The following is a 22,774-nucleotide window of genomic DNA, read 5'->3' on the forward strand; positions in this document are numbered from 1 at the left end:
TGGCACAATCCCATGATCCCACGGGTCTGTAGCACAGACCCGGGTACTGCCAAACTGCCTTTTCAGGGGTTTCACTGCAGCTGCTGCCAACCCCTCAGACAGGTTTCTGCCCTCCTGGGGTCCAGCCAGGCTTGGCCCAGGATGGCAGAACAAAGGACTTCCTCAGAGAGAGGGTGTTACACCCTCTCCCTTTGGAAAAAGGTGTTAAGGCAGGGGAGGAGTAGCCTCCCCCAGCCTCTGGAAATGCTTTCATGGGCACAGATGGTGCCCATTTCTGCATAAGCCAGTCTACACCGGTTCAGGGACCCCTCAGCCCTGCTCTGGCGCGAAACTGGACAAAGGAAAGGGGAGTGACCACTCCCCTGACCTGCACCTCCCCTGGGAGGTGCCCAGAGCTCCTCCAGTGTGCTCCAGACCTCTGCCATCTTGGAAACAGAGGTGCTGCTGGCACACTGGACTGCTCTGAGTGGCCAGGGCCAGCAGGTGACGTCAGAGACTCCTTCTGATAGGCTCCTTCAGGTGTTACTAGCCTATCTTCTCTCCTAAGTAGCCAAACCCTCTTTTCTGGCTATTTAGGGTCTCTGCTTTGGGGATTTCCTTAGATAACGAATGCAAGAGCTCATCAGAGTTCCTCTGTATCTCTCTCTTCACCTTCTGCCAAGGAATCGACTGCTGACCACGCTGGAAGCCTGCAAAACTGCAACAAAGTAGCGAAGACGACTACTGCAACTCTGTAACGCTGATCCTGCCGCCTTCTCGACTGCTTTCCTGGTGGTGCATGCTGTGGGGGTAGTCTGCCTCCTCTCTGCACTAGAAGCTCCGAAGAAATCTCCCGTGGGTCGACGGAATCGTCCCCCTGCAACCGCAGGCACCAAAGAACTGCATCACCGGTCCCTTGGGTCTCCTCTCAGCACGACGAGCGAGGTCCCTTGAATCCAGCAACTCTGTCCAAGTGACTCCCACAGTCCAGTGACTCTTCAGTCCAAGTTTGGTGGAGGTAAGTCCTTGCCTCCCCACGCCAGACTGCATTGCTGGGAACCGCGTCTTTTGCAGCTACTCCGGCTCCTGAGCACTTTCAGAGGGAATCCTTTGTGCACAGTCAAGCCTGGGTCCACGGCACTCCAACCTGCATTGCACGACCTCCTGAGTTGTCCTCCGGCGGCGTGGAACTCTCTTGTGCAACTTCGGGTGAGCACTGTTTCACTCCACTTCGTAGTGCCTGTTCTGGCACTTCTCCGGGTGCTGCTTGCTTCTGAGAGGGCTCCTTGTCTTGCTGGACGCCTCCTCTGTCCCCTCACGCAATTTGCGACATCCTGGTCCCTCCTGGGCCACAGCCGCATCCAAAAACCCTAAACTGCGAGCTTGCAGCTAGCAAGGCTTGTTTGCGGTCTTTCGGCGGGAAAACACTTCTGCACGACTTTTCACGACGTGGGACATCCATCCTCCAAAGGGGAAGTTTCCAGCCCTCGTCGTTCCTGCAGAATCCTCAGCTTCTACTTCCTAGTAGCAGTTTCTTTGCACCCACAGCTGGCATTTCCTGGGCATCTGCCCACTCTCGACTTGATCGTGACTTTTGGACTTGGTCCCCTTGTTCCACAGGTACTCTAGTCTGGAAATCCATCGTTGTTGCATTGCTGGTGTTGGTCTTTCCTGCAGAATTCCCCTATCACGACTTCTGTGCTCTTTGGGGAATTTTAGTGCACTTTGCACTCACTTTTCAGGGTCTTGGGGTGGGCTATTTTTCTAACCCTCACTGTTTTCTCCCAGCGACCCTCTACAAGGTCACATAGGTTTGGGGTCCATTCGTGGTTCGCATTCCACTTTTGGAGTATATGGTTTGTGTTGCGCCTATCCCTATGTGTCCCCATTGCATCCTATTGTAACTATACATTGTTTGCACTGTTTTCTACTACTATACTGCATATTTTTGGTATTGTGTACATATATCTTGTGTATATTTGCTATCCTCATACTGAGGGTACTCACTGAGATACTTTTGGCATATTGTCATAAAAATAAAGTACCTTTATTTTGAGTATATCTGTGTATTGTGTTTTCTTATGATATTGTGCATATGACACTAGTGGTACTGTAGGAGCTTCACTCGTCTCCTAGTTCAGCCTAAGCTGCTCTGCTAAGCTACCATTATCTATCAGCCTAAGCTGCTAGACACCCTATACACTAATAAGGGATACCTGGGCCTAGTGCAAGGTGTAAGTACCCCTTGGTACTCACTACAAGCCAGTCCAGCCTCCTACACTGACCATTTTCCTTTTGACCTAGTCAACATGATGTTCCCACATACCACAAAAGGGCCTGATTTAGATTTGTTCGGTCAATGGAAATCCTCCAATTTCTGGAGGGACTTCTAAATTTGGAGGAGGATCCACTGGTGGCATTTCATCTACTATACTATGCCTGGGGTGCAGCAAATACTGTTGCTGGTTCACCTGTGGATTTAGCACTTCTCCAAGAAATAAGGTCTTTTTCTGTTACCACCTAAAGCTAAATGATGTAACAGTTCTTTTCACTCTTCTATGCTATTCACTGTCTTCAACATTCCTAGTGCACCACTGTTAAAGCCCTTACATATGTCTGCCAAGTCATACATTCTGCTTTAATTACAAGTCTTTATTTACTTTTGATCATAACACTTCTGTTCAGATACTTCTCTCTTATGTTCCTCTTCTCCCCTAAACTCAGCACATTCATTCTTCTTTCTACCTCTGCAGTATTTGATCACTTCCCATTTGAAGGAGTCTCTGCTCATTTATTAGGCACCCTTTCCCTCCACAATCAAGTGATAATTATAAATATACTTTCCATAAGAACCTTAACTATATATTTTAATTTCTGCAATGTTTACTGCCATCCAGCTCTCATAAAACTAATATCTGAAAAGTTTAATGGACATAACAAATGAATACCAAGCAGTAATAGAACCATTTGATTCAAAGTGTGGTTACTAAATCCTATCTGGCACACACCCTGACTCCCTGATTCTGATCATTTCGTATGTATAAGAAAAGGCAATCGTGGTGCAGTGGTTGCACATCCCCACCCTTAATGCATAGTTGCAATAGAGATTGGTGCTCATATACTATTTCACATCTGTTGCCACAATATGCCTCAGCAGGGTCCCAGAAAAACCTGTGATTCTAGCCCAAATTGTGTCAATACCAAGAACAATGAAGCACTTGTTATGCCTTTGGACAAGTCCAGTTGTAAGATGGTACCTTAGTAAATACGAATATAACAATTATATAGAGCATTTTCAGTCCTTATACATTCCTTTCATAATCAACGTCTAGAATTCATGTAGCGTGTTAAATCATTTTTCAGTTTATCTTGATGCTATCAAACATTCAATGCAGTTGGTACAGTCATGAGAAGTTACTGATGATTCAATCGATTCAGCCCATAAGAACATTTTGCCGCCAATCAGGTTCTAGGCACTCCTTGTCAATAGCACACTTGCACATTCGTTTTGACAACCATACATTGCCTGGCAGTTTCCCAGGACACATTCCTGTTAACAGGGGATCCATAACTGACATCAGAGCCCTTGTAAGTTCTATATGCACTGCCATATAGTGGTGCAAATAGGAGCATGCCTTTCTTACCATACTCATTTCACATACATGTGACCTAGCTTGAGTATGGTGGGACCTTGGGCGAAATGCAAATCTAAATGTTTCTCTGCTTCTCAGATAATTTTGGTTTAATAGTAACCTTATACCTTTCCAGTTTACAAAACCTAATGAAATGAAATGTGTAGATTTGTATAGCACAGCTTATCCCCCAGTCCTGGAATCCAGGCGCTTATCCATGGGCACAGGGAGATTAAGTGATTTACCCAGGATCACGGGATGTTGCACCAATGCCACGGCTCGAGTCTGGATCCCCATCTCCCGCAGCTGCGCTACATCCTCTCCCAAGCCCCTTTACCTGTAATGACGACTTGTGTCAAAATTGTATTGCATGTAATGCTTGTTTTAGGTGTTTACCTCGGCCTTTATAGTCCTTCAGTGCCTGCTTGAAGATGTAGAAAACCACAAATGTAGACAGACATTATTTAATGCTACTTACTTAAAGAGTTGATTAGCTTTTATGTGACATCATCAACTATGTCTGATAACATCTAAAAACTTTGAATGATGCTTTATGTTTATATAATAAAACGCCACTACTGCCAAAAAAAATTGTTGTAGCGCTAAGGCATGATTTTTTTTCAGAATAAATATGGCGGAGCAGTCAGAGTTGGAGGCAGATGTTGACTGGAAAGAGAGATGCATAAGCCTAGAGTCCCAGCTGATGAAGTTTCGAGTGCAAGCCAGCAAGATCAGAGAGCTCTTAGCAGAGAAGGTAGGTACTCTCACAGCAAATATAATCTTCATGTAAATTAAATATAATTTAGTAATCACACCGCTATTGCACTCCCTGCCTTGAGGCAAGATGGTGTAATAAACAGGTACCACTCTGGACATTTTCATAGAATGTATCAAACCGAAGGGAAGCAGGTGACAATTTCATAATTTTCGCATGCATGTTTTTATCTGCCAGTTTTCACTAAAATGTGTATAATAACAGTCACTTTTCTTCTTAGGAGCACTATTGCACTTTCATTTAGTTATGTTTTTAAAAAAAACATTTGTAACTGCAAATTGATGAAGAGCTTCGTCTGAGTCTGGCCAAAAATCCACATCAGTGCATCCCAGATAGATATTTTAAATCATTGTTTAACCACAATTACATTTAAGATTAAATGGCATAATTGTTAGCCCTTAGATTTTTGCCTAAAGTCACCTTGCGCATCAACTTAATAACTTTATATGTTTGTTAACTTTCATCTATATTCAGTACATTTCCTAGGAACCCAGATTCCAACCTTCACATTGGAATGATTTTGGAATTCTTTCTTGGAGGGGTGGCCTACATCCCCCCTCGACACCTTGAGGAGTGTGCTTCATGCCAGTGAGTTTTAAAGCCTGCTGCGGCTACATGTCATATAAGTCTGGCCTTCAAGTGACACGTTTTTGTTAACCTTAGAGGTTCGTAGATTGTTTTCTAGAATTGCTCTTGCAGTATGAAATTCCCTTTTCCTTGACGAATTTTTTATTTCAAAGTGAATTTTATATAATATTATTTTATCAGGTGATCGGCAGTACCCTACTATTTCTCTTTGTTTCCTTTTGTATCTTTTATGGATTTTCTGCAGTGTCATTCTAGGCGTAGTCATCGAGAGTTAAGAAAAACGCGTTACGCTGGTTTCTTGTAACTGTAGAATCAACGTGGAATCTGTCCTGTCCTTATGAAGTGAAATACTTTCTTCAGCTTCACTCTCGTGATAATCAGCCGTCTTTTAAATCATTCCTGTTATCTTCTTCCCAGCTTCCACGTGAGAATTCGTGTTTTTTATTGACATACTTGTTTCATGAGGCCTTTGCTTGGCCGGGCATTGCCGGTCACCATGGTCCGAATGGGACAAAAAATAGGCCTGGAAACCACCAGACATGTGGCCACGTTCGCAGATCACGACCATTCCAGGATCACAACTTTTCACAAAGCATTGCTTGTTAGTCTCGGAGGGTATTTTTGCGAGTCGAAGAAACAAAGAAATGCTTATGCATTAGGAAATAACATATAAAAATATCCTGCAACAGTTTTGCAGCTCACAAGTAAAGGCTCTGTCTACCACATTCACATGTTCAGCAAACATTTCCAAAAAGAGCTGAGAGGGTGGAATCTAAGAGAAGCCAAGGCTGTTTAGAAATAATCACAGTTCACTCGACCACGTCATATGAGACGGAACATGCTACATCAGGACTTCCTGCTACTTTAAATTAAACATTCCAAATCTTAGGTGGGGTCAGAACATGTTGACATCTCTATAAAACAGACAGACATGTTCTTGATTGTGACGTTGAGGCACCTGCCCTTCTACTCCAAGACTCCACACGATCTCCGGGTTCACCTTTTCTCACTTAATGCTATTAAAGCAATTGGTCCCAGGCAGTGGCTGAAGCTTGGCCTAATAGGATAGCAATTTTTACTGCTCATCCCAAGTGCAGCAGTGCTGCAGGACCGTTAATGTCCTCTGGGCTATGGATACTCAACCAGCAGATGTCGTAGGCCAGCTCATCCTTTGCTTCAGAGTGCGATACTTACCCATGAGCAAAACAGGAGGTGGTGTGGCAGACAGATACAAGCACTGAGCTAGCAGGCAAACTCGCCCAATGATGGAAATTATTTTTGGAGTTTGGGAGGGTAGACTGAGCCTTTCATCAATTTAAGTCTTTTTTAATAGGTATCATTGTATTGGGTATTGATCATACTCATTATTTATGCAGACAGAAACATTACACTTTGTGGTTTACTTTAAATCTGTATGAAACACAAGCACACAGCAGGCCTTGAGTGGACTTTCAAGCAGAAAGGGGGAGGTGGGTTGAGGTGTGTGTGTGTGTGAATGGGGTCCTCTGAATTCTGTGTTTGTTTCCTGTGATTCAATCAAAGAAGGAAAGGAAGGGGCTTTCCCTGGGGCCTAGTCACACAAAAAGCAGAAAAGCATGGGGCAAGATGTCTGTCTCTGACTGCATATACTTTTCCCACAGATACTTTTCTGACTTTTCCCTATTTATTTACCACCATTCACAGGTGTAGGAAAGGCCAGGTGAATTTTACAGTGGCTCCTATTCCATAATGTGTGGACTTCTCTATAGCAGAGAATGCCGCACGTGGTGATTATTCATCTATCTATCTATCTATCTATCTATCTATCTATCTATCTATCTATCTATCTATCTATCTATCTATCTAAAAGATCTAGACAACCTAAGTGTAGATTTTCTATACCTAACTCTTTCTCTCACTGTATATTTATATATATATATATATTAGGTATAAAACCTAAGTGTAGATGTTCTATACCTAACACCCTCTCTCTCTCTCTCTCTCTCTCTCTCTCTCTATATATATATATATATATATATATAGAGAGAGAGAGAGATACATAGATAGATAGATAGATGTTGAGATCCAGGGAATGGCCTCCCCATCCTGGAGGGCTGTTGCAGACTGTGGGCGCCATCACTTAGTGGAGCACGTTGTCAGGGCTTCACAGGAACCTACACCTGCCCTGCAAGTTGTGTCTTCAATAGGGCGGGAGGTCCCCCACACTCTTTCTTAATGGGAACATTCCCTTCGGTGAGCGGAGGGGCCGATGAGGTGGCAGCAGACTGCTTTCGCGAGCCACCAGGGAAATCTAGTGGGAGCTTCTGGCTGGGAAGCTGATATCCCAGTGCTCAGACATTGGCAGACTTTCTGGTGTGCTCAGCGTGGCACAACCTCTCCACTGAGCCCAATGCATATCTACTGGTAGCAGAGACGCAGAGCACCTAACAGCACCAACCACGCACTGATTGAGGTCCAGATAAGGGAGAGAGCAATTAGCACTCCCCAAGCTCTTTAGGCAAAGAGCCTCCAACGCAGTTCGCAGGAGCAACCAAGCAACTAAGGATGGCTCTCACCCTGTGTTAATGTAATAATTATGAAAGCGCTCTTCACGCGCTGAATTAGACAAACCAAGGAGCAGGAAACAGCGCTCCTCCTGCTCTGGGCTCCTTGGGAAACACTTGGAGGAGGCACAAAGCAGGCAATAGTGGGGAAGCAGACCAGCACAGTAAAACCAGCAGCTCCAATGGCGATCTATCCTGTTAGCACCACAGAATTTTCACAGTCCAATGAGAGGGTACAGCTGGCAGCAGGGCAACATGCAGAAAAGCAATCCAGGTGGGCCACCCAACAGCAGCTGGGCAACAACACAAGATCAGTTCAGATGAGTCCTTTGTGTAGTCCAGAAGCCCGTCTGACAGAGGTTCAGTCCCAGTTCCAAAAGTGCTCTAACACATGGGGTCTGAGCCCCTGTAGTTATACTCCAAAAATGCCTTTGTTCAGGGGGTAACTTCAAACAGATCCTTTCAAGTGAAGCACAACACCTTTTTCAACTCAGCCCTGCCTCCAGACATCAGTAGGGTGTAATCAGACCATTGTGTGAGGGCACGGCACAACCTATTCACATGTAAGGTGGGAACGACCCCTCTCCCCCAAGCCCAGGATGAGTATGCACACCCAGCCATTCCTGTGTTATAGCTGTCCGGAAAGTATGCATCATGTGGAGCTGTCATTCTGCCCCAGATGAGGATTGGAGTTAGGCTGCAAAGCGCTAGAGTTAAAAGCACAGAAAAATGCCCATTTTCTAAAAGTGGCATTTCTGAAATAGTAATGTAAAATCCGACTTCACCAGTAAGCAGGACTTCTCATTACCATTCCAAACATACCAAACATGCCCACGCAATTCCTCACAGATCAGAAATTACCACTTAGACATAGATAAGGGAATTCCCCATGCAAACCTATGAGCGGAGCAACCCTCACAGTAGTGAAAAACAAAATAGACTGTCACTTCTAGGACATGTAAAAGCCTAATAGTAAATGTCCTACCTTTTACATACACAGCACCCTGCCCATAGGGCTATCGAGGGGCCTACCTTAGGGGTGACTTAGGTGTAGTAAAAAGGGAGTTTAGGCCTTGGTAAGTAGTTTGACTTTCCAAGTCAATGTGACAGTAAACAGCACACACAGACGCTGCAGTGGCACGCCTGAGACAAGTTTGAAAGGCTACTTTTGTGGGGGGTGCAATTTACTCTGCAGGCCCACTAGTAGCATTTAATTTACAGGAACTGGGTACATGGTATACCCCTTTACAAGGGACTTACATGTCAATTAAATAAGCCAAAAAGGTGTAAGTGAATAATACCAAGTTTTAGAGGAGAGAGCTCATGCACTTTAGCACTGATTAGCAGTGGTAAAGTGCCCAGAGTCCTAAAGCCAACAAAGAGAGAGTCAGAAAAATAAGAGGAGAAAGGAAAAAAGTTTGGAGATAATCCTACAGAAAGGGCCATTTCCAACACCATGAGTTACTTATACCTTCAAAGTACGTAGATGTGAAGTTAGGAATAGTAAATCTATACTGCCCTCTATGCACTCACCTTTTGATATTTTGATATTATTATGCTACAATATTGTTGGTGTCGTTATTCAGTAGTACAAGCCTGGAACAGAATTTACTCTGTCCCATGCTGGAGTAACTATCATATCATTTCCAGTGTGGAAAGAGGTCAAAGAGAAGTGTGGGAATGTTGACAAATAAAGCATGAAGAACTGATGTGTGGAAATCCACCTGCAGGTGAGCTGACAAGGCCTGGGGTACCTAGCAAGCACAGCTGTCAGCATCCAGCAGGTCAGTTAAGCAATGGATGGGTCATGTCATTGTAATGATAGTTCTCCACCATGCAACAGGCAGCAGATAGAAGGCATCAGGGTGGCTGGGATCACCTGTGTCGGCTGCCAGGTGCAATTTTAAGTGCAGAGAAACCTCTGTGCTGTAAAGACGTGAGTCAGACTCAGCCATACTGAGGTCTACCCAGTCAGTTAGAATGAAGGCCTGACCATCATACCTCCCTACGATGGGGATAGTTGTTTCGGCCCTTGCAGCCTGCCTCGGCGAGGGGTGAAGTGCAGTGGTTAATACATTTTATATGAGAGAGGGTGCCGCAAGCTCTGTTCAGAACCCCGCGGCCGCGCTATTACATTTTGGCGTGCCGAACACCAAGGCTGGTTGGTGTTGACTCCACCTCGTCCCGCTTTAATCCTCTACCAGACATACTCTGTACATTTATCTTACTTGTGCAGGTGCCTGCTTTCTTAGTTTGTGACAGTATTTCTGTCTTTTTCTTCCTCCTTGTTTCCTGTTTGGGCGATTTTCCGCTCTTGCTCTCAGAAAATGTATAATAAAAACAAGTGCCGGTCCCCTAAAACAAGTACCGATGGCCAGCACTGGCAACCACCGGCTCAAATTAAGCATTGGGAATGTGTTACTTGATCTGCACAGAAGTAGCAGCATCAGCTCCTTAAGGCCCGGACAGGACTGAATGAGAGCAGAGCAGGCACACATCATGCAGGACCTGCCCAGGCGAGCTCCTTGCCGTTCATATGTACAGCCTGCTCGACTTTGCATGGCGTCACAGGCACCATAAACTGCTTTGCGCTCCTCTAGATCCCTAAACTGGCTCAGCACGGAAAAGCTGTCCAGATAGGACCAGATGAAGCCAACAATTAAAAAAAAAAACAATTGTTCCTAACAAGCTCCCCTTGTCATTTTTACTGCCTTCATGCTGACAAGTAGTGTTAAACTTTAGTTTTTGTAGCATAATGTAACAATATGTTATGGTAATTACCATATATGGTAAAAAGCTCAGAATTCCTTAGCATACAAAACCTCGATGTATAATAGAGATATTTATAGACCCTTGGGAGGATGCATGGATGTGAGAGTCATTCTCGTGCTTAAGGAGTGCTAAGTAGTATTTTGCCAATATCGTATTACGAATACATTTATTTCCTTAAAAAGCGAGCAACCTTTATTTTTATCCTTTTTACGCAAAAGGCTGATTGCTCTGAGTAATTTTTAGATATTTTTATCATACATGCAAATTAATACCATATATTTCTTAATGCTTCCTGTATGGAATATTTTGCTACTCTTAAAAACTTGAATGAGCTGAAGGAGTTAATTTGATTGAGCATTGTAAAGACTAGGGCTATGTAAAGAAGCGTTTTCACTCCAGAACTGTTTAGAGAAAATCCCAAATTTCACAAAGTTTCCCAAACTAACTCTTTCAAAGTTTTCCTGCGCATTACGATGTAATTGTCACAGCGCTGTGTAAATGGCCACTATTACGAGCCTCGCTCCAGCAGTGAGATAGCTGACACCTCTGCTTCTGTTAAGTCTCTGCTCAGTAGTCAGGGTGGTCCAAGTTCCTCTCCACCATTCTGAGATTCGTGGAGCTTCTTGTTCTGCATATGTGCCAGAAAAATACTCTTGGCTTATAAGGTGGGCTGGGTGATGAGTTTGGTCTTTATCAAATGTAACTTGTAGAGTTTACCTTCGCCCAAGACCCCCAGCAGTACTATACCAGGGGCTTGGGTGATTGAATCCTCCTGACTTGTTGATTTTAGTAAGGACTACTTCACGGTATGCAAGAAATACCATAGATGCCACCGTATATGAAGCATTGTTCCAAACTAGCAATCCAATCCTTCTCTGTGCTGGTGGAGACATCTCTCTACCAATTCCTCTCTCTCACCCCTACACCTTCATTTGTGAAAATGCACTGCCTCATTTTCCCTCCCACAATATTTGGAGTGCCAGATGTACTGCCACACTGACTGCAAATTGCACATTGATATTTTGTGACCAGTATTTAATTTCACAAAGTGACTTATGTACTATGAGGTCGCTTTGTAAAATCATCAATTGCAGGGAGTCGCAGAGTAATCTGCCTACTGGAATGAATATTTGTTAGGCAGAACATAATTTGCGACCCTCTGATTGGCTACAAACAGGATCACATGATTAACATGCTTTATGAAAAAACAGAAAGGAATCACAAAATTCAACAGAGGAGAGGCTTTTCTTTATGAATGTTAAGTTGTTTCAACTAACATGAAAGTGATAATTGCACATTACAAGTGAACACGGTCTGTACTCTACACTCTAACATGAGAAGGATTGCTTCCAAGGGAACATGGTCTGCACTTTGTATCCTCTTCTACGTGTTGTGGCTTTTGTAACAATTGTTCCACCTAAAGCCACAGGTCCGAAAGGCTCAGCAAGGAGAGAATGGTGTATGCTTGTAAATATAGTTTGGTGGGTCAGGCATCTGCTTTTTAACTGGACTATACATTTTAGTATATACACAATAAGGCAGACGCCCCCCCTTGATTTTTCTTTCTTCGTGTTTCGTGTTTATTCACATTCATTTAGCCATCTTCCATGTCCAGAATGAGCCAAGCTTCAGCTCAAACTCCAGCCAACACGTTTCGTCTATTGGAGTTTAACCCATAGACTTCAAAAGTGGGAGAGAGCACCCCATTTACCCCGATCTCAGCCCAAAGAGAGCAGTATAGATTGTTAGCTTATTTTTGAAACAGGAGGCTGAAATTTATGCAGTCCAGGACTGGGAACTTTAACAGCCAGTGAAAAATATCAAAGACCTGCTGAAGGTCGATGAGAAACAAGGCATAGGTTCCCCTCAGACAGCCAGAGTGGTTAAGGTCCACCTACATGTGCCAGAAGGAGAGGTATGCCCTCCATTTCTGTACCTTTCATGTAGTGGAAGAAGATAAACAATCTAATAACTTCTTGTGGGATTGTGGTGTACCACAAGGGTCTTCTGTCAGCCCAACACATTTTAACATTTACGTTAGTCCTGGGATTATTAAAAAGTATGGCTTTACTGCTATTTCTTATGCGGACAACACCCAAATGATCATAAGTCTTTCGCATCAGGTGGACACTACCTCCACCCTTCTTGACGGAAGTGCCGGTTTTAGGGAGAAAAAAAACAGCACAGTTGTTAGACCTGAATTGGCCAGCATGCATGGGCAGTAAACACAACCCTAAACAAGAGGTGAAAAATCTTGGGGTCTGGATTGATGAGGGACTCTCTGTGGCAACACAAGCAAAGAAATTAGCCGCCACCTGTTATGGCCTTCTTCACACTCTCAGGAGTTTACAGAGGTCGCTGCCAGACTCCACACGTAGACCTGCAGCAGCACCCGCATGGTAGTTTTGAGGGTATCCGCAGCAGTCATCTGTGGGATATTTATGCTAAGTATGGACCATTTTTGTTTACCCAGGAGACCTGTGGTGGCTACAAACATGCCCAGGTAGTCAGTATGCATTTTGCTGACTATGAGGAAGAATGATTTGTGCAGGAGTATCGTTGCCCCCCTTGAGCCTTTAGGAAAGCCTGTGTGGTAGACCCTTGTGAAGCCACATTGACCTAGGAAATTGCAGTTGGTGCCTAGCAATGTGTTTCCTGTAGGGTTTACACTTTAGGAGCCTGTCTTTTGAGGCATCTACATTCCACAGTATAAATAACCACACTACATGAATAAATATCCCTTATGCAACATTGACCCGTCCCACACTAGAACTGAAGTATTTGTCACCTAAACTAGACTGTATAACTAACAAGAATGAGATCTGCACAACTAAACCAAGCCTATTTGGGCCCAGGTCACTGTAAGGTATCGATGTATGCCAGCCCAGTATTTGAGGTCATGCTGTGTCTAAGAAATGGTGTATTGTTTCATGGCTGTCTCAAGGTGACAGCACTACCGGAGCCATCATGCCCGCAGTCCTCTGGTTAAGGCATTGGTGTCTGATCTTGTAGCAGTAATGTGTGAGGCACTCGTTTGATTCCTTCACTGTCGTTGCTGAGTACTCTGATGAAACACCCTGTCATCTGGAGTCCTCCTGAGCCCCTATCCTGGAATTCCAGCTTTCTCCTCTTGAATCACCCTGTTTCCTCCCAGCCCGGGAGTTGGACTTCCCCCATACTCCAGGACCTAGGGTGATGCTCTCTCCCACCCACTCCCAGGCATCCTAAGGAATCTCAAAAGAAAAGGAGCAACTCTGATGCACAACTTTTAGTTTTGCCAGAAACAGAAGCATGTATGATAGCTACATCACTTTTAATTTGTGCTTAACACCCACAAAGTACTTCCTTTGCTGATGAACCAAAGCTGTCTAATCAGGAAAAATCATAACTTTACAATAGGCGATGTTGAGGGCTATTCCTGGCAGTGCCAAGCATTGCATCAACATAGTGGTAATTAAGAATGTGGACGATCATAGCACCCAGATGCACAAGGAGGGGAGCAAGAGGTCAAGGCAAGTTCACTCTTTTATTTATGAAGCGAGTCAAAAGGCTCTCTGAGGGCATGAAGAAGTAGAGCCAGTCTGCAAGGAGTTTCTCTGGCAATGTGCCTACAGACCCTCAGGTGATGGCCTCTAGCCAGAGGTTGTTGCACATCGATCTGATCTCCACATCCTCTGCTTTTTTCCCTAGCTGCGATGTCTTGATTGCCAGGTGGTACATTTCAGCTTTTAACTCATGGAGTGCATTTTCTGTTGTGGAGATTTGATATTTCGCTTCAGTCACATGTTCAGCCACCTTCTACAGATTTTGATGTATGAGGGAGTTTTCTAACTCTACACCGCCAATTCTTCCCTCTAGGGCTGTGTGAATTCCACATGTCACCGGAAAGATATTTTCCTGGAGATATTGATGGATGCTTCCGGACCAGCTACATCTCTCGGAGATACCACTGTCAACAGCACGGGCCCCTAGCCAGTTTGGTGAATTTGCCAATTTTATTTTGTTGTGCTGAGGTCTGTGCTTGTGATTTCCCTACCTTATTCAGGGTAACGGGGTCAGCTCAGTAGTGTAGGCGATCTAAGGGGTCTGCCACAAGAGCAACTCCAAGTGGCCCAGCAACACAAAACCCCTGAAATGCTGTTCTCGAAGCAGCCTTTTACACCTGCTCTGGCCATCCGGTACCATCGGCATTAATGGACTGTCCAAGGGGCAGCTGTCTTCTCCACTGGAGGGCTTTGTGACTTTCCAAATGAGAAGGGGGAAGAAAACCACAAACAGCTCCACAACAGGCACTGCCTCTTCTCCCCAGGGCCGGCCACACTTGCTGACCTGTCCACCAGATCCCCAGTAATTGTCACATCTGTAGACCCCTCAGTCAGACCAGGTGGCATCCCTTAGGCTTATCCAAAGGTGTCTGGCAGGGGAGGGCCTTGACCCCGAATATTCCCCAGTCTGATGCTGACAGGCCCCCTGGAGGCCTCCTGGCTAACCAAAGATTTTCTCTTTTTCAGTTTGGGCTGCTCCATTGTCCCAATATCACCTTGCTCAGACCTGATCTGCTTATTTACAGTGAGCCCCTGCAGGCCCTGCAAGGTGGCCAGCAACTCTTCAACACCACAGGGAGGCTGTGCTCACTTTCTATCACTCACCGGGTTGAGCCTTCCACCCACTCTTCTTACGCACACTACAGTCTTCGGCCTCAGTGTCTCCTCATCACACAGTGCAGGCTGCCATTACAGGTTTGGCATGGACCACCGCTGCACTGCTACATGGCTCCACAGCTTCCTATTAGCTCCTTCCCCTCACTCAAACCCAGTGCAGCCTCTCAGTTTCTGTAGGAGTCCGCTTTTGATTGAAGGCCCAAGGCCAGAACAAAGCTCTATTAAGTTGTGGCCACAATCTTGGTGTTCAGGACATGTCCCGCTAGTGGTAAACGTTGTGTGGAATAACAAAGGATGCCTTTACACCATGGATTTTAATTCTGCAAAATGCTAGGGGTAGCAGAAGTGACATCAAACATCCTTGGACCTTAGTGACATCACAGGAAGTGACATCATATGAACTTTGACCCCTGAATCTTCCCAGGAAGTGGTCACTTGACCATAACCCTGATGACGTCACAATAATTGATGCTGCTGAAGTACCATAGTGCCTGCATGATTAATATAACACCAAAACAGAAGTATCTGTTTCAGATAGCATCTATGTCATGGTGCTGGAATAATCCTCAATATACAAAATTGGCCCTAAATTGCAGCCAGTGAGGGAAATGAGTTTGTCAGACGTCTTTTAAGGGAGGTTTGGGCGGTTTGGTCCCAAGAAAACTTTGAAAAAAGGAGTCAAATAGTGCATTTGAAAACAATGTTCACATACATTTGCAAAAATAGCAAGGGGTTTGAAATGACACACTTTAAGTAGTCCATGTACGATGTGCCAAGGTATTTGAAGCCTGATGCTCCCCAGGAGACACCTTTTTCACACAATGTTTTGGGTGCTTCTGTATATCTAAAATTACCTCCATTGTGCCAGGGCCTGCATGTCCTCCTGGGTGCCTGTGTATGCACCAAATTACATACAATATGCCAGTTTCGGAATTTTGTCATTAATGCCTTCCGTATACCATCAGTGACCCTTATGTTTAGAATTACCCTCTAGTATGCCAGTTCCAGCATTTTGACAAAACTGCGCCCTCTAATTGGCTACTGCTGTCCTCCCTTATCCATTCTTTAAACACATTCAAAGTGCTATCACCAGCATTTTGACATTGGTGTCCCTATGCCAAGAATTTTCTACAGTGCACTAGACCCTACATTTTTTCACCGGTTTTCCATTTGCCAAGAATTACCTCCAGTATACCAGTACAAGCCATTTGCTATGGATGTCACATATGCTAATTATTGCTTTTAGTATGCCAGCACCAGTATTTTGTCATGGGTGCCTCCATAACAGTGCTTCCCAAACTTTTGTAAACTATGACCCATTTTTTTGGAACGTCACGAGGCAGGCAATTTCTGAATATAACTAAAGCATCATGTCGTAGCGCATTGCCATTTACAGCCAGCACATTTTCAATTGAAGTGACCAATACATTTGCACAGTCCTACAGTTATACTGATAAGACTATACAGCACACAAATGATAATTTGTGGAACTCTGGCTTCTCTGAATATTTATCATATGTTCATCACCAAGAAAAGTGTCTTGATTTGTTTAAATCCTATTAAAATCTCTGTTTCCAGCACCCTTCAGAATTACAAAAAAATTGACTTAATTTTTGCTATCCTAACTGCTGAATGCATACAGTTCATTTACAGGTATTTACATGTTGTTTTGTGCTGCAAAAACAACACCCTCCAGCTTTTCCTTTCACACTCCCTGTACTCCAGCAAGATTGTCATATAATTCACTTTTCTTTCTCTGACTGCAAAGTGAGAGGAGTTTGTAAACATCAATTCACATGGTAAAGAACAATAAGCAGCAATTTGTCAGAAGGCATAGCCTGACATCTGACCCCTCACTCTCACTTCAGTCCGAGAAAGTAAAATAAACACCAATTCCATATTCAGAGAGGAAGCAACAATTTGTCAGAAGACATAGGGCCTGATTTAGATTTCGGCAGACAGGTTACTCTGTCACAATGGTGACGGATAGTTCGTCCTCAGAAATATAAATCTCATAGGATATAATGCGATTTATATTTCAGCGGACGGGCTATCCGTCACCGTTGTGACAGGCATTGCTGAAATCTAAATCAGGCGAATAGTCTGACATTTGACATCTTCTTTGAAGCACTGGCAAATGTGACAAGATCAATGATTTAAAGGCATCTTTATTTATTGTTCACTCTTACTTTCAATCCTTTTTACTCTCACCTATGCTTTCTCATTAACTCACACTCACTAGTACTTACTCTCACTCCATAGTTCTCACCTTTTTCTCATTCACTATAACTTTCTTCTCACTCACTTGTTGATTTGTTCTCACATTCATTCTTACTTTCACTCATTCATATGCTCGTACTCTTAGTTTCATTGTCACTCACTCTCATTCTTTCTCACACATTAACACTCCCACACACTCATTTTCATTCTTTCTCACTCATCCACTCTCACTCGTTTGTAGTGACTTTTAGTCTCACTCATTCTCATGTAATCTCACCCACTCGTTCTTATTTACTGACATTCAGTCTCACTCATTCTCACTCACTACCTGTCACTCTCTCACTATCACTCACATACACACCCTCACACATACACAGGTTCTCTCACACACTCATCTGCAAGCACACCAGCAGCATAACATGTCAATTTAATTTTACTTTCCTCAGCTGTTAGCTGTTAGTTCCTGCTCCTGGTGCTCCATGTTTCTTTATAATAGTAGTGAATAATAGACAAATATGAACTTTTATTAAAATAAAAAATGGTCAGAAAACAAGGATCGCAAAGCACCAAGCTGCCCCTGTGTTCTTGCCACTGATTTGGTACCCCCTAAGACCAGGGCCACAAAGGCAGTGCCAGGTGTCGTAAGAGATAAGCCAGGATTCGCAACTGCAACCCCTAAATGACACTTACGCTTTACCCCTACTAATGTCATAGCAAACCTCTGATATTTACATTTTATGCATCAAAATGTGCAGTAACCCTGCAGGAAGCCCATGCAAATAGTCCAGTAATATGGTGACAGTCAATCGTTCTTTCAATGTCTGCATTTTCGGGGATTCCTCTTGATGAACCCAACTGTGGATGGTGCTTGAAGACCCTTCCAGTTGCATCAATGGGCCTGAAGGCTGATTTCAATCGAAAATATACTGTCTGCTGTCGCAAAACCTCACATGCAGCCACGAATCGGAGGCTGATGACTCTCAAAGTTCTCCTGGGTGAACAAGATACTAGACAACTGGCTGCTGGGTATGCTCGCAGTGACAGAAACATGGAAAATGGGTCCAATAAGCCAATATCTTTGAATCTTACTTTAAAGTTATAAGAAGTGGCCTTTTTGTCATCCTCCCTTGGACTCTGTCAAGCCATGGAGCAAGCTGTTTCCAAATATTTGGTTGAATACCAAAAATATAAGGGCATAATATTTAAGTTACTATGCTCGCAAAGTATTGAAATGCCTGTAGATACAGAAAACTAAGGGGGGCCATCAAACTTTATATTTGACCATTTCCTTTCACACTTTCCAAAAGAGTTTAAGGGGTGAATGAAGCTCTCCCCCGGGCCACTCACGCGCCGCACAAAAACAAGATACTGCAGACAAATGGCAGCAGCACAGCACTTGATGGTTTTACCTTTCCTGGTCACCAAAAGAAGTGCCTCAAATCCTGCAGGTACAAAATTCAAAATTATTTACATCCATCAAAACCATAGTGGCAGCTGACGGATGGCCTCGTGCCTAGTTTCACCCATGCCCTTGGGTGTTGGCACATGGTGAGGCACTTGCGACCCAAAATAGTACATGACAAACTGAATTCAGATGTAAATAGTTACTGTTAAATTAACAAAGTGAATTGCCATGTATGATCTGAATCTACGAAACCCCATATGGTTTTCGTTGTATGTGAGCTTAACTAGTAGATTAGTACAAACACTTTTTAAATAAGAAACACGCGTTACAAATAGCCTTCCCTTTAGCAGAAATAGATTGTTCAGAAAATGAAGCATCCTAGGACTCAAATTCACCTATTTGCAGCAAAAGACATTGAACTTTTGCAACTAATCTTTCAAAACCGCGGTGCTGTGCGCCAATGCCCAGGGACAGGCATCCTTGTTTTTCTTATGTTGTAGTTTATCAAACGTTTATTTTAAAGTTTACATTGTATGTAGCTGAACAGTTCAGGCAGAGTTGTTCCTAATGAGTCATCAGGCAAACAGTCTGCGATTGTAAAATATTAACATTCCAGTGTGCAAGTTCGCCATGGGACATTCTACATTGGGGGCCAAGTCGACTGAGGTCAATTATGTTCAAGTCACAGTGAAGTGAATTGTAATTTAATTTTACTTTAATTACGTGTAATTAGCATAACAGTTAAATAGAGGGTACTTTCGTTCTGAATTCCATTTACATCCTTTTGAGATGCTTGTTTTCGAACAAGGTTGCATTTACATGCACAGTGTTTTCAATTAGCATAATATTATTTCATAAGCACAAACATAATTTAAGTATTTTTTTCTTAGTTTAAACATTTATGAATATGAATGAAGCTTACTACATAGTCAGTAGTTTCCCCAGACATGGACATCCCTGCCTTAGCATTTGGCCATATGTCAGTTTCTGTTGGTGATACCAGCCTACGTGCCTGCCAAAGATTCTTGTACCATTTCCTGATGGGGCAAACCTGTCCCAGTGGCACATGCGCCGTGCGTTAGGCTTTACCTGATATGTGATATGTGTCTAACTGACAAAATGAATTGCTCTAAAAATGTGCAACTGCACATATAAATCTTGATTCTGACTCATAAAGTTAGAATCTCCATCTTTTTCTGGGGTTATTGGTGTGTCAACACGTTTGCAATATAAATTGTGTAAATACCCACAAAGTCGTATCCTTATGGGCATACTCAAACATTTTTTCCCACGCTTGCTACACTTCCAAATTAAAATCAAATTAGCCAGTTGAAAGTGAGTTGAGCGCATGCACATTTACATTTACAGCAGGTATTTGAGAAAGAAAGTCTTCACCTAAAAATGATTTTCCAGAAGAAACAAAACACAAAATGAATATTGAATTTCACAATAAACCTAATACTCCTTACATGTTTATAGTTTCAGAAATTCAGACAATAGACAGTGCGGATGTATTTTTGGAGGTATTCGAGATTAAAAAATATTGATATATTGGCACGCGGCTACTCCACGGATCCAACTGGCACCGTGCTGATATATGAAAGGCTGCGAACACTTCAACAAGGAAGTCTTGGCAGCCATCTTGGGACTCGGCTTCTGCCGAGTCCCATAAAAGAAGATTTAAAAAAAAAAAAATGGCCAGAATAGGGTCACCCTGTCCCCATAGCTCTGATGCTGAGGCCCCTGAGGGACCCCGCCAGGGCTAAAAAGCATTATTATTTTTTTTAATGCTGGAAAAATCTGCAGACCCAATGATTTTTCTGACGTTTAAAAAAACAAAAAACGGGTGGTTTCCTACCCTTTTCTTTTAATTAGCCTCGGGTTGGGCCAGGTCCTGGGGGATTGGGAGCTCTTAAAAGGAGGGATACATGGGGTACCCCTCCTTGGGCTTCTATTAGTCCCAGGGACTGCCACCTCCCGGGGCAAATACACAATATTATGCGTGGGCGGCACAGTGCCCTTGCAGCCCCGGGAACTGCCACCTCCCAAGGGCTACAATAAAAGAATGAAGGGGGTCCATTTAGGACTCCTGAGCGCCAGGGACCACCACCTCCCTGGGGCAAATAGAACATTGGAGGGGGCCATGCGGCCTCCCTCGAAGAGCCAATGAACCACCCCCCGGGCCGGATCCTGTTATGTCCCGGGGTGCCCACCCCTTGGAAATAGCTGCTTGCTCTCACTTGGCAGAAGCTTTGACAGCTCCTGCAAAGTCAGAGTAAACACTTCACTTTCTGCAAGTGGGAGCTGTTGTACAGCTCTCACTTGCTGAAAGTGAAGTTTTCATCTGTTTCTCTGCCTGCAAACATGCATGCAGGGAAACAGATAAAAACATTGCTCCCGCAAGCAAGGAGCTGCTATTTAGAGCAGCTCCTTGCATGTGGGAGCAATGCCGACTCCCCCAGGACGTAGAGAGCCAGCTAGGACCACGGGAGACTTGTTATTGAAATGGTCTCTCCATACAATTACTTCAAAGAGACAGATTAGCAGGATATTTGGTAAGAATTTTATAGTTACTTTTGATGAACAGCAGACCATGTTCACTTCTGGCTTAATGGTAAAGCTCATGGACTGTCACTCAGGAGATTGAAGGTTCAAATCATTGTATCTTAGGGCAGTGTGTCTGTTTATTTTCCAGTATTAGTGTGTGTGGCAGGGTGTGTGGCACTATCTCCCCTAACTAAGTCAGATTGCCTCTTGCATCCTGAGCTGAAGATGCTGTAGAAACCTATTATCGTGGGCAAAGAGTCAAGATAAGACACATGAGCTGACTCAAGGTAATTGAGCCACTCCCCACTTGAGTTGGTGTGATAGAGAAGTGAACATGTGTTGCACTTGGCAAGTTTTTTCTAATGTAGATTTTAGGTGGTACAGCAGTCCTTCCCAATGCTTTATCAGGAGATCCAAACCTTTAAAAAACATTTAATTTTATCTTACATTCCCTAAAAGCATTTGAATTTTCTAGACAATGTTGTTTTTGATTATTTCTAGTGCCTGGTTTAAAGGTTATGGGCCAGAGCTTCTCACAGTGCCTCAGAGCATCTCACAGTGGTGGGTCGAATAAAGGTGATCAGACTGTCCAACCTTTGGCCTTTCTGCAAAGCGATGTTCATATATGTGCCAATAGCAATTTCAGTTTTCTATTAAAGTGTCTGAAGTAGTAATCTAAGATTTGCAGATTGAGAATTTCAGATGGAGAGCAAAAGAGGGTGTAAGTGGCTGATGATAGTGAAACACTGCAGATGAGGGCAGTGTAAAGGGAGAATAGGAGTGATCAGATTGAGAAACTCCAAAGATGACTAGCCCTTTCACAGATCCTACTAATGTTTAATTCACATTTGCATCTTTTCAGGCTCAAATTATATTTTCAAATTTAATTATTCAGAACACAATTGTTATTACTCATTAACTGGTACTGTTAACAAGGATTGCCCATGCCAATAGGTCTGTCTTGTTTTAACGGTGTATGCATTTTTGTGATATGTCTAGACATAATAATAGGAAATTTACAGAGAGCAGTCAAGTACTACTTACTGCTTTGATTTACGTGCAAGAAAGTGTCACTCAAAGTGTGACTCATTTGACAGTATAATGCCACTCATGCACACAATTAAAACTCCAAAATGTCAGACATAAGCAGTCTGAAAACTTGACAGCTATGCACGCACATTGTATCACTAAGCATATTGTGCTTCATGATGGTTTTGGAATCTATAAGACAGATGAGATATACACACACACATGCACATACACGCATTGTGTTCATCCTACCAGGGCTTCTTTCCTTCACTTGAAGAGCTTTTTTTGAAGGATTGTTCAGAAGGCAACAGTGATGAAAAACACCACGGGGGAAAAGAAAACCTAGGAAAATTCCACACACTTATTTCAGAAAAAGAAGGGGGTGTTTAAAAACGTCTTGTCAGACAAAATTAAAACAAAACTGTAGCTTTTGCAAAAAAAAAGCCTTGAAAAGGCCACCGTTTTCAGCGATCCTAAACAGGTGAGGGAGGGCAACTAAACTGCTTCACTGATGCTGCACTGCATAATGATTAGAATACATTCATCGGCTTCATCACAATTATTTTCAGGGAGAAAAATGGAAGTATTCCCAAAGCCGGGCTCACATCCTCCCACTTGCCAAA

The 22,774-nt window shown here is 43.5% G+C and overlaps 1 protein-coding gene across 2 annotated transcripts in view; it reads left to right on the top strand.

Moving 5' to 3' along the window:
- The window catches only part of PLEKHH2 (pleckstrin homology, MyTH4 and FERM domain containing H2), an 812,518-nt gene that overhangs the window by 29,159 nt on the left and 760,585 nt on the right, over positions 1-22,774 (top strand). For both annotated transcript variants that reach the window (XM_069233993.1, XM_069233994.1), the window contains exon 2: positions 4,236-4,365. In XM_069233993.1, the coding sequence (XP_069090094.1) occupies positions 4,236-4,365 (130 nt within the window). The remainder of the gene's footprint in view (positions 1-4,235; positions 4,366-22,774) is intronic.

This window comes from Pleurodeles waltl, chromosome 5 (genome assembly GCF_031143425.1).
Source record: "Pleurodeles waltl isolate 20211129_DDA chromosome 5, aPleWal1.hap1.20221129, whole genome shotgun sequence".
Classification (NCBI taxonomy): Eukaryota; Metazoa; Chordata; class Amphibia; order Caudata; family Salamandridae; genus Pleurodeles; species Pleurodeles waltl.